General features: G+C 44.0%; 1 protein-coding gene across 1 annotated transcript in view; it reads right to left on the minus strand.

The window, feature by feature from the left end:
- Positions 1-2845, minus strand: part of LOC311501655 (dolichyl-diphosphooligosaccharide--protein glycosyltransferase subunit STT3B) — a 78630-nt gene extending 75785 nt beyond the window's left edge. Inside the window, exons 1-2 of the mRNA XM_084563611.1 lie at positions 2811-2845; positions 2328-2707 (exon numbers count right to left, since the gene is read on the minus strand). Coding sequence (XP_084419737.1) covers positions 2328-2599 — 272 coding nt within the window. The 5' untranslated portion in view covers positions 2600-2707; positions 2811-2845. The remainder of the gene's footprint in view (positions 1-2327; positions 2708-2810) is intronic.
- Between the last annotated feature and the right edge of the window lie 10017 nt (positions 2846-12862).

Below are 12862 nucleotides of genomic sequence, written 5' to 3' on the forward strand. Positions count from 1 at the left end.
CCACTCACTCATTGCTTCACTGAAGCATTCATTTAGAACTGGTTTAAAAAAGTGAAATATACTCCAGAAACATCTATAGAAAGTAATAACTTTCATCAAAGAAGAAGACAAAAATAATCTCCCCTGATTTACGACTAATCCCCGCTGACTTTTAAATAAACAATTTTAGGAAAGTAAAAATAACACCGTGAGAGAACAGACGAAACTTGGACTCGTATACAAAAAAATAAATAAATAAATAAATAAATCGGTACATCTTGTGGCATTAGCATATCTGCAGAATAAGCTTGACATTTCGGTGCCTGTAAAACCAATCTTGATTCTTCAAATTGCCAGCTTGTTTAACATAATGGCTGGCTGCAAATTATTTGCAGCTCGGCGCGGAGGGAAAAATAATAACAGCATCGCGGCGTTCAGATAACAGCGGCGCTAATCGCGTGTGTCCTCTTTTGGATCAGCCATCCAATGCGCATGCAATTGTAAAATGCACGTTCTCTTTCTCCGCTGTCAAAAAGGTGACAAAGTTATAATGGAATTTTTTTTTTTAAGAAGATAAAGACTTATCTCATTTCAGAGTAAACAAAGGACAAGGCATATGTGAAAAGTTTTTTCATTAGGCATTCTTGGCAAAATAATAATAAGTGCACAGTGAGGTCAGGTTTATTGTTAATCCATGCAAAACTCTGGCACTATGGCTGACATACACCCTGAAGAATTCCCCAGAGTGTTAACTATTGTTAAGATGTAGGGCAACGGTTCTTAGCAAGCTGATCAGGATTACGCACAGGGTCAAAAACAAATGCAGGGGAGGTGGATGTTTCATGGTTTATTAATAGTCGCACAGAGATTCATTTTCTGGCATGAATCTCAGTTTTGATAAACGTATGTTTCCCCATTCAGAAACATCACGTTATGAATGAATTTACCGTTTCGTGCATTTAAAGCCGCAGCATCAGGTTGCACTGACGCGCTGTTTTGTCTTTGCAGTCCGAGATGCAACGGGTTTTTAAACTTTTGAAAAAGAAAGGAAGTTTTGTTCCCAGTGTCTAAGAGATGTGCCGTTTCAGCTCTGTAACTGTGCAAACTTGTGCCACTTTACAGTTTTATATTGAGGGAAAACGGCTCCCATCGCTGCTGTGAAGTGCAACAAAACACCACAGGTAATAAACCATACGTAGCAAGTGTTCCACCGCCCCGGACGTTAATCGGATCTATGGAGGGCGTTAAACGTAAGAAGAATGCAGCTTTAAGTGAATGTGGGAACACCGGTTTAAGCATTAAGGTGCAAATTCCAGCCTCAAAGGTAGGATCAAGCTCATCTGATCCGCGCGGGACTTCTAGCAGCCCCCCGAGCCTGGCCCTTGGCTATAAATGCAATCAAGTTATCAGCCTAATTGAAGAGGCGAGTGTCACCCTGAGCAAGATGGAGCACCTGTCCTTCAACATGAATAAATGAATGCATCAGCCGGGCTTGTCTGGTTGAATACCACAGAGTCTGCGTTGGAGAACAGCGAGGGGATGACAGTGCAACCAGACAGGCCACTTGTGAGCCCATGTGACACTGTCACAAAGAGGAATAATCCTGCACCGTGATGACAGACACACCAAACCAGATCAGTTGGCTTCCGGGTTACAAACAGCGTGCAGTTTATGATGTGCAACCGGCTGTAAACTTACAAACACTGTGCACAATTCACTGAAGTTATGTTTAAAGGGAGAGAAAATATATTCCAGGGTGAATCAATCATATCGATCAACGTGTAATTCACTGAGATATAAGCCATTTTAACAGCTCAGGCTGAACTGAGTACTCAATTAATTCAAAATCCACACGTTTTTTTTGTTTTTTTTTCTTCAATCTAAACAAAGTTGTAGTTGCGGCGGAAGGCTCTATTTTACGGCTCACTGCTGCCACTTACACAGATTTATTGTCAGAGGTAAATCAACATGAGAGGAGTGGTTGAACCGGACTAGTTGGCATCATATTTAAATGTCAAGGTCCGACAAACAGCCATGCACATCACCGACCCCCATATTCAAGGTGTTTGCCCCAAGGACGTTAGAGAAAACGTCCCAATAAAAAGCAACTGTTTATTGAGCACGAGGTGCTACTAGCAAAACAACAAATAAAAAGTTAAAGCTGCGTTCAAAACTTCAACTACTGAGTTATAACGAGCAAAAATAAAGCAATTAAATTAATATATGTTTGGTTTAAAAACTGACCTCCCCCATCCTCCTCCTCCTCCTCCTCCTCCTCCTCCTCTTTGGATTTCACTGCCACAACAAGCAAATCAAACCTGACACGACAAACCCGTCAGCTAGCTTACCATGGATCAAACTCGTGGATGATGCTCTCGAACCGGATCACGGCGAAAAGTCTGGAGCTGAACCCCGCCAGGCAGGCCAGGAAAAGAATGCTAAACGAGAGTAAAGACTGCCACCCAGCCGGCTGTGTCAGTCCGCCAGACAGGCCTCCTTTGCCCCCTCCTCCTCCACCTCCGCCACCCGAGGCGCCGGGTCGGCTGTTCCCGTGCACCGAGCCCCCGGCATTGGTGGAAGCTTTGTGCTTGCCGTCGCTGGCTGCGTGGTGCTCCGCCATTTCTGCGTGCGGTGTCGGTTGGATTTCTCCTCCTGCCACGCTCCCGTCCGTGTCTCCCTCCGCTCCGTGCCGTCCGCAAACTCCCCGCGGTCGTGGATATCCTGTCCTCTGAGGGGTGGAAATATATAAATATTTATATATATATATATAACAATACAGTATCGCTACTCCGAGAGACCGCCGTTACATCGCACACTCATGCGCCACATACCGAGGCTGCTACGGTCACTCCGCTTCACGATTGAACGCCGGTGGAAAGGGGCGGGAAGGATACAGTGGGCGGGGCGTCAGGAAGCCTAGGCGACCTCTCATACATCGACAGGTACAAGAGGGCGGGGTTATATATCTCTAAACCAATCAGAGAGCAGCACTTGCTAGATCGACAGATCAGCTCACCAATGGGAATGCAGCAAAATCATGGTTGAGGAGTGATTGAAATAAGATTATAAAATAGAGTCGTTCTGCAACTAACAATAAATAAAACCCTCATAAACCAATTGAGGTTAGCTCTGTACAGATGAATTATGCAGCAGTTAATGAAGAAGAACAATAAGACAATGCACACAGCAGCTCCAAATCTAAATTTAAACAGCCAAAAAAGCTTCACGCAGGTGTGTGAAGATAAATGTTCTCTTTGAGAGCAATATTTCTTTTGCCCTTGGATGTTCTGGACTGAGTAGTGGAGTGGTAATAAAGATTGATGTGTCTCATCATTACAATGTCCCCCAGCAAAGACAAGAGCACAGCATTCATCATGCTCCTAAAATCAGGATGTGCTTTGAACTACAACTTGCCCCCAAGCCTTGAAAACCTATACTGAAACAAAACACTTGTTTTTTTTTTGTAAGACGTTTCAAATAAATGCTCAAGTTTTTTGATTCAACAGTCTCATCCAGTTCTAAAGGAAAGAGAACAACATTTAGAAAGTTCTCTAAAAAGTTTTTTTTTCATCATTTTATTGCATCTAATCCTGATTTATACATCAGAGAGTTTCTGCATTGCACATTATTTCATCAATCAATACTGGGCAAATTAAGCAAGTTATGCACATTATGGCAGTTAATAAGTTTGGAGTCTAGGTTTTCTATTTACAACATCAAACAAGCTGTTAATTCTATTGATTTTCAGCCTCTTTTATTTGAGAATAATCTCACAAACCGAGCCCAAATTCCCATCCCCACTTTGCATCCACGCTGTTTACAGCCGCCCTGTCGCCCATAAGATCGTGATTTTAAAAAATGCAAATGAAATATTCATGTAGAAGGATTGGGCTGAAGTTTTTGAGCCGGCTTAACTTGGCTGCGGATCGAGGCTGTCTTCTGGAGAGACGAGGAGGAGATAAGAGGGAGATGAAAATGCAGCTTTGGAGAGGCGAGGGGGAGATGGAAGGCTGATAATAAAGGAGAGTAAAAGGATGATTATGAAAATTGATGGGGGTCATCATGCAGAGTAGAGAGAGTGGCAGAAGTGGATAAGAGTTTGGGGTTCATGAAGAGATCCAAAGCTTCAGCAAAGACAGACGGTATCGGGGGTATATGCTGCGGCTGAAAGTCACTGCTAAACAGAATTCACAAAGACAGTATACACAGGCAAAGGAGCACGATACATGAATGTAAACACATGTAATCCTGCACACACAAGAGCACATGAATGCTGATGATTACCCGTCTGTGTAGGCAGGCAGATAATGTGTTCTTGCGTGCGTACATATGCACCAAAGGTTTCGATCATTCGTCGGGGCCTGCTTATGCCATCACTCTGCCCCCTTCACCCTTTCCACTCCACCTCGAAATTTTGAATGGTTGACCTTTGAAACAAATAGAAATGCAGACTGTGAAGATTGCTTCAATCGCATCTATTGTCAAAAGGCCAAGCTCAGATGAAAGCCAGCCAAAATGAGTGCTGTTGCCAGGCAGGGCAGCTTTGCTTTCCTCCGTTTTCCAGAGGTAGACTTGAATGTTGGTGTTTTCTTTGTCTTTTCAGTTATTTTTTTTTCTCCCAAGAACACTACAGACTTGCCGCGTTCATGCTTGGCAGTCTTAGGTGTACACACCTCTTTATTTTGCCAAAGGCCAGTTATGCAAAGAAAAAAAAGAAAAAAAGCTTAAGATGCCTGGCATGAAACAATCTTTGCACCTTTCTCGCTGTCATTCTCTCTGCTTTCCCTGCATGTGTGAGATACAAAGCGAAAAAGAGAAAGAGAAAGAGGTGTCATAACAGATCAAGAAAATTATAATCATTATCCCCGTTTTACACTTTTTGCTTAAACTGCTGTTGTTGGAAACAAATCCTGAATGCTGAAAACTGTATCATGTAGGTGCAGTATTGAGTAGCTTTAGCAATTTGACTCAAGATGAATAATAAGACCTCATGGTGTTATGTAACCATTTGGGGCAAAGCAAAGAATCCCCCTCGAACCAGCTGTCTTTGATGAGAGCAAAGTTGCTGCACAACCTTTAAAGGAAGCCTCCAATTTAATGCATGGATGGTACTGCGTGTGAAGTGAGCATGAGATGCAACCTGATGTTGTAAATTGTTTTCAAGGCACTGTGGGGAAAAGGAAGCCAGAGGAAAAGGTTCATCCCATTCCCAGATTCTTGATATCACTGCAACACACATTGCGGTGAAGCCGGGAAAATCGCAAACTATAGATTCATGTTTTATCTATGCACGCTTTTCCTGTTGAGTGTCATTACTGGGGGCTGGAGCCATTCCAGTATGCAATCGCTGAAAGGCAGGAAAGCAACTTGATTGATTACCAATCCATCGCGGTGATACCACACGGGGCCAAACACATTCATGTTTGATGTAGAGCCTTCAATTATCCAGCTTCTTGTCTTCCCAATGCTGAAAAAAAAATGTTGAATTTTCTTTGTTATTGCCCTCTGTGCAACACAAGGGGCCATCCTTCATGTAGCTCTAGTGATGAGCATGGCAGAACATGATGTTTGCTCAGTGTGAGAATCGCAGCCTTCTAAGATCCCAGTGCATTCGTTTAAAAATCCCATTCATCCCGTTAAACTGAGTTAGCCAGTGCCTGGGGACGGCCACTGCACACACACACCGATCTGCAACAGAATCATTAACGGAAATGAGAGCACTTAAAGAAAACCGCTCAGCATCCCGACGAGATGCCGCTTCCGACCGTTATGAACTATTTATTTACCTGTGGCCAACAGAGAGTTGGGCAGTTTGCTTTATTGCTCCCTTAAAACAGGTTTGGCGTCATTATAACTGGCTCGGGGTCATGTTTTATTTGTGGCTGGAATAAATCCTTAGTTGATATTAAAATCTATGTACTCAGGCTTTAAGAGGTTTCTATGACAACAGTGTTTATAATGACATCTCAAATTTAAGTCTCAGTGGTGAATCAGAGGACGGAAAAATAGAGAGTGCTGACCTGAGTAAAACACCTACTGTACATGATGATGTGTGGTCTTTCATTGCGTGCACTGGGTTACCCAGCGTGGCCTCATCAGTGACACACCATTTCACGGTGAGCATGACTCATTTCTCCTGCAGTCAATGGGCCACAAAGAGATAGTTAAATCTACTAGATTTGGACGGACTCCACTCCATCCCCGGCAACACATTCAGATGATACAACCGCACGACGTCTTAATCTTGACTTTGATGGAAGGTGTGCAGGCGGAGGATCGGACACGGGGTTCACCTTGTGCGATGGGACTGTTAATCTTCATCCACTGTGATTATCTGTAACACTGCATTACCTGTCTATTTATATTCACCACACATGCACACCCAAGCCCGGCCGACGTCTATAAAGAAAATTGCTAGTTGTGCTATAATGCGAAGTAGTGATAAGCTCCTGTATTTTGCAACAGAATGTGGCGTGATCAATCATCCCAGAGATCAGAGAGCTTTTGCTCAATTTATAAAGCTGCATCTGCCTCAAGATGCTATTGCATTCATGAGTCATTTTCCCAAGCAGATGAAAGGTTATTTCACTCCAAGAAGCCGTGAGCCGTAGAGACAATGACAGGTTTGATTGAAAATATCTTAATTTTTTTTATTATATTTCCAATTTGTTTAGAAAATTACCTTCAACTACGATATATCCGCCAACGGGACAAAGCAATCGATGCTTGGCGCAGAAAATGTCCATTTTTCGACAGCTTGTATTAAACATAACACAAGTCTAATAAAAGCCAGATCCTTTATTTTACCCAGTAAGAACGCAGGCACAGAATCTATCGTTTGGATTACTAATCAGACCTTTAATCACAATAATTATCCCATGAAATTGCACAATAATTATGCAATTATGGAATTGAAAAATCCCCTTTCATGTGTATGCACAGAGCGGGGCCTTACATACAAATGCGGAAAGAAAAACATTTGGTTAATCAATGTCCTTATTCATTCATTCATCCATCTTCTGTAACTGCTTGTCCTGTGAAGGGTCTCAGGGGGGCTGGAGCTTATCTAAGCTGTCATTGGGCGAGAGGCGGGGTACACCCTGGACAGACAACCATTCACACTCACACCTACGGCCAATTTAGAATCACCTATGACCCTAACAAGCATGTCTTTGGATGGTGGGAAGAAGCTGGGGAGAGAACCCACGCAAACAAAGGGAGAACATGCAAACTCCACAGTCGGCTTGGATTCGAACCCAGAACCTTCGTGCTTCGTGAGGCATCAGTCTTAACCACCACGGCACTGCGCCGCCCTCAATTTACTTATTATTTATTTTTGAACACAGCTCTCAAAAGCATCTCAGCATAGTACAGAGCCCCGAAAACATTCACAGCTCACCACATTCATCAAGATTGATTCTGACCTGTCGACACAGCTGAAGGTGCCTGCAGTGGTGCTTCAAATCCTATTGGCATGCTGCATGGAAAAAAAAATAAAGAGCACTGCATAAGAATTGATGGAGAGACAAAGAGAGAGAGACAAACGGGGGAAAAATACAGAGGCAAGTGATACTAACCTGAGCTCAACGGAGATATCAACTGTCTGCGGGTAGATTGTCGGCCTCTGAGAAGTTGTCTTGCATTCCTTTCACTTCAGAATAACAAGGGCAGCATCAAAATTTGCCCGGCTTTGCTACGGTTGGAGCAGCCTCTGCGTGATGTCTTTTGAGGGGACTTGTAGGGAACGGTTGAACTTGGTCTGACATGAGCTCTGCGGGAGAAAAAAACCCCCAAAATAAAACCACAAAAAAAAAATAAAAAATGTGACTCACGTGTTGAAAACTGAAGTCTGCCTCCCGGTTCTCCAGCTGCCTCCGCTTGACAAATGACCCTTCTTTCACTTTCCTGAGTGGCCAACACGAGCTGTCTCAATTCAGAAGGCAGCAGATTTGTGTGATATTGCTTCAGTGACAGCCCTGAGCCCTCGGTGGGAAAATTACAGCAGTAGCATTCAAAACAAGAGGAGCAAACGTGCAAGCCTCCTCGCTGACATTATTCTCCCGTGGTCACAAAGCATATCTGCAGACTTCTTCTTCTATTTTTTATTTTTTTGCTTGACAGCTTCTACACTGAGCCATTCCCCATCTGCTGATTTCTTTTTCTTATTTTATTAAGTCCAGACATTTTTGGAATGTCACTGGGCATTACGAACACCAGATTGATCCATGCGCCTATTTGTTTTAATGCCCTTTTGTATAATGTGCAAATGTTTTAAATTAAAGGCCAGCTCGGGTCCACTTTCTGACCAATGTGCACTCCGAGAAGGCTCAATACCAAGTGGCCCCTCGGTCTGCAGTGTGCATCTCTGAGCCGAGCCTGCGTCCAATCGATTCTCCTCCTGGTTGCCCTCGATCGGTCATCTGACAGAACGCAATTCACGCCTTTCAAGTAAAGTTAAACTTAGCTAGCCTTTCCAATGAATATGGGGGAGATGGAAGGAGGCGAGGGGGGGTGGGGGGGGGGGGTTGGGGTGGGGGACGAGAGCAGACAGAGGGAGAGGGCGGCTGCTACTGCAGCTCGTTTGCTGTATTGACGTGTAATGACATCAATATGAAGGAGTCAGGAGGCGCTTAGCTTAGTGTAATGACTGGAAACAGGAGGATGCAGCTAGCCAAGCGTTCTCTGATGTAAAAAAAAAAAAAAATAACGTCTAAACCTCATTAATGAACACCATGCCACACGTGAGCAGAAATACAAAAGGTCAGTTTGTGAGTTTTAGAAGAGCCCTGGGATTTTCTCACCCTGCAGAGCCGGGCCTTTATTCTGACAAAAAATGATTGCTGATGCAAGCAGGATGCGTGCAGAAGATGCAAATCAGGCAAATATTTAGGCCCACCCTCTAAAAAAGAATAAAAAACACTCCCCCAGATGGCCACTTGTCACCATTTTGCACTGACAAGCACCTATGATACGGCACCTAGAAAGTGCCCCACTTTCGGTTTTCAAGGAGCACCAGCTGTTTCAGAATATGAGTTGCAAGCATTACTGTGAGTTTGATCTTAACATATTCAAATGTTGTGTTCCTCTCCTCGGATGTTTGTGTGTGCATTTCTTTCTTTCTTTTTTTTTTTTTTTTAATACATTTTCATGATGTTTGATCAAGCCCCCTGGAGTCTAGGTTCACCGCTGCGTGCAGGAAAAGGAGGGCACGGCGTTTTTATTTTTTAATTGCGCCCTGTGTCTTACATCGACATCGGGCTGACCTTTGAGAATAACATTCCTGTAGTTATTTAATGAATGAGCTGTCTGTGAAGTCACATCGGTCTTAATGTAGTCTCTCATGGAACATTAACTAGAGCGGGACGGCAATCAGTGAATTATTTACATATAAACAAATTAATATGGCACACAGCTATGCAGAGGCAGATGAGTCATCTTCACACCGTACATGTAACTAGGAGGTGATTGATGTTCGACTGCCATCGTCCTTAAGGGCTCCAGCGACCAAATCATTAGGAGTTTTCTCTGTGACGTGTAGGCTAAAACAGTATCTTAATGTAACCCCCCTAAGAGAAGCACCTTCATATCAAACACACTGCCATCCGTGTTTGTCCTTGATATGCAGTTACTTTTCTATTAAACACTCTCAGAGGCTTATAGCTTAGTGCGTAATGACATAATAGTTCATTCAGGCACAAGGAAATTAACGTAATATTAGAAGTATCAAGGGCGCTGCTGCCTGGAGGTAAAATATATCCAGGAGGATGGGTACCAGCATCCTCATCTCTCCATCTCTGGGCCTGAGCTGCCTGCTGCTCTTATCTCACCAGGCGGATCATCATCATCCCCCGGACAACAGCCTGCATACGATTGTGGCTTGAAAGTAGGGCCTGAAAGTTTCTGTGTACGGATGCGACTCCTGATGCTGCCGCCAGTTCCCCGAGAACTGCTTTGTAATATGTCAAGTGAACATCAAAGTCATGTGGGTGCAAAAATAAAAATAAAAGAGGCCTGCAAACGACCGGGCTGATGGAGGGGATTGGCCTCTGACGTTAACTGGACCCACGGAGCCGAGAGAGGAGGTGACACGGATGCATGGAGTAATTTGTCCTCCCTGTCATCTCCTTTACTGTAGCTTAAAATATTGTTTATAGCTCTCACCAGCCAACGCACACTCCCCGGCAGCTTTGATTGATGTATGAGGCGTTGCCACGGCAACCCGGCATGTGGGAATGATAAGTGACTTTGGCAGGAGAGTATCTCCTTCTGGATTATTAAGAAAACCTAAGGGTGGCGAGAGTGTTTCGCCCGCTCGTATCAGGCAGTGACTTAAGGCTGTTCTCGTGGCCACCCACTCCACAAGTGTTAATCAGGTTAAGAGAAGGAGGAGGAGGAGGAGGAGGAGGGGTGTCATGATTGATCCACATAGCTACACTTGATCCACATGAGGCCACACAGGTACAGGGGGTTTAACCAACATTAGCGGAAAGGCGTTCACTGGCAGCTCCAGCTCGCGCTTCACGATGCATTTTGACAGGCGAGTGATGGAAAGCGCCGTGGGGAAAAGAAGAGAGGGTTCTGAACAGAAATGAGTGAGAATTTGTTTAGCAGTGTTTGCCAACAGCAAGCGTCTGACACAACATGACTCCAGCGTTTGGCGGCCGGTTAGTTCCACTGAGTTTAGGGAATGGAAAGACCTGTCACATCCTGAGCTCACCCCCTCTATTTTCACAGTGCAGTGCTTCTATTTTTTATATATATATATATATATAATTCCTGGATTCTACACTTCAGCACCTAAACTCTTGGGTTTGTTGCAGGAGGCACAAATGAAGCCTTTGTGTGTGCAGCGTCCAGTGGAACCACCACTCCCTCTACTGGTCAAAACACTACATGCAGGTGCCAGGCACATTTAGGTTGACATTTGTCTGTAGGAGTGTTTTCTGCCAGTTGAAGCAGATAAGTGTGCACAGGCTCCCATGTTGCCTCGGTTAAAGCACACACTGGAATCATTGTGATAAATAAACAGTAAAGTTAAACAAAATGACTATGCTTTGCTATGCTTCTGCTGCAGCCAAAAGTAAGTGAATTCATTTGCAAGGTACAGCAATAAAACAGGATTAAACCTAACGGGATTATTGGTGACTAACTGTATGAGCCTCATGATTCATACTGTATGAAATGGTTTTACACGTGTCCCACGCCGTTAAACAAACGACACCTAAGAGTATAGACGTTCTTAGAGTGTCCTTGCTCCATGGGCCCTGCGGTAAAATGGTGAAAGCCTCATTTGACTTTGCCGTTGAAATAAAGACATTCTCCCTTTACTGACGCCAAAAAAGAAGAACTCCATGAGAAATTTAAAGGCTTTCGCTTACTTTTAAATCTGTCTCTGCCTCTTGAGAACTCCTTTTCTGCAGGATGATAGGCATCACAGAATTTGACAATACTTAAGCGATGCATTATTATTTTTTTTTTGTGAAGGATGAAGAGATGAAGAGGAATGTTACTTTCGTTGCTTTTGACATCCCCGTGGTAATGCATTCATTTATAATGCACAATTGTGAATGATTTATCATCCTGCACGCACGGTACATCCCCCAGCAGCGTCCCACGAATCTGCGGCGCGGCCCACACCCACGCAGCATAGTTTGTGTAAACAGGGCATGGAAATCGTAGGAAGGACAACGGAACGACTCATTTTCAGTGGAGAATGCAGCCTCGGTTGGTGCGTTTTTCCAACGAAACAAAGGCCGTTTTTACATAACAGAATGAGTGTTGGAGGGAACAGCTCTCACGTAGACTCATTTTAGTCTTCTTCTTCTTCCAAAACATTTATGAAAAACCACCAGTTTTTTTAAGAAAAATAAGTGCAATTTCAGCGCTTTCCTGCCATCTGCTAGTCTTAATGTGTGGTACGTCTGCAACTCTTACTAAAACACTGTGACCCTTAGTGGACAATTTAGGAACAGGTGCCATATTTATATTGATAAATTGCAGTTAAATGTCTTATGTAAGTTTTGCACTGTGCAAATTCATCCCACAGGCCAGATCGGACCCTCAGGCGGGCCGGTTTTGGCCCACGGGCTGTATGTTTGACACCCCTGGTCCAAGTAGTGGGTTTTTGCCAACAGCTTTACAGAGCATGGGTCTTGCGATCCAGTGGAAGAATTAAAAGCAGATGCAAACTGGCAGATAGCGGCACAGACAGGTACGCATTTGGAGAGGCAGACACGCGTTCCAGTCTGAGTCAGCTCTGGGCTCAGGATGAAAGGTCTATGAAACACTGCAGTCATGGCAAACACTGCACGGACCTGCTGAACACGCCGTACTTTAGCGTTAACGAGTGAGAGCACAGACTTTTAGAGTGACTCCGCTTGTCAATCAGCAGAGAAATGCCACTTTTAAAATGTGTGAAACAATGCAGAGATGTGTCACATTCCAGCCAAGACTCTTGGAGGCCTCAGTGTAATCGTGGAATAAAGGCTGAAATATTGTTCAGCTCTTAAAGAGGAATGTGTGTGCCAATATGAGCATGTGCTGTGTATACTGTATTTAACGGGTGATTGAATGTGCAGGCTCATGCCAGAATTATACTTACGGGTATGCACGCGTGGCTAGAACTGATATGATTTAAGTTTGCGTCACAGTGTGCCAGGACATAAACTCCCTGTTCCAAGTCTGAGAGCAGCTGATGGGCTAACATGTGCATGATTTTCCACGAGCTCGTCACCCTACAGAAGCTTCGGTTCCCCGGTGATAAATTAGATTACATCCCCTCCCGTAGTAAAGGCACACTTTTAGCACATGAGGTGTTTTAAAATGTGCAGATTTCTTACTTTATACGTGAAATGTGTGCTGTTTTTCTTTAGACCACTGGAGT

The sequence above is a fragment of the Chelon labrosus genome (assembly GCF_963514085.1).
Source record: "Chelon labrosus genome assembly, chromosome: 16".
In the NCBI taxonomy this organism is placed as follows: Eukaryota; Metazoa; Chordata; class Actinopteri; order Mugiliformes; family Mugilidae; genus Chelon; species Chelon labrosus.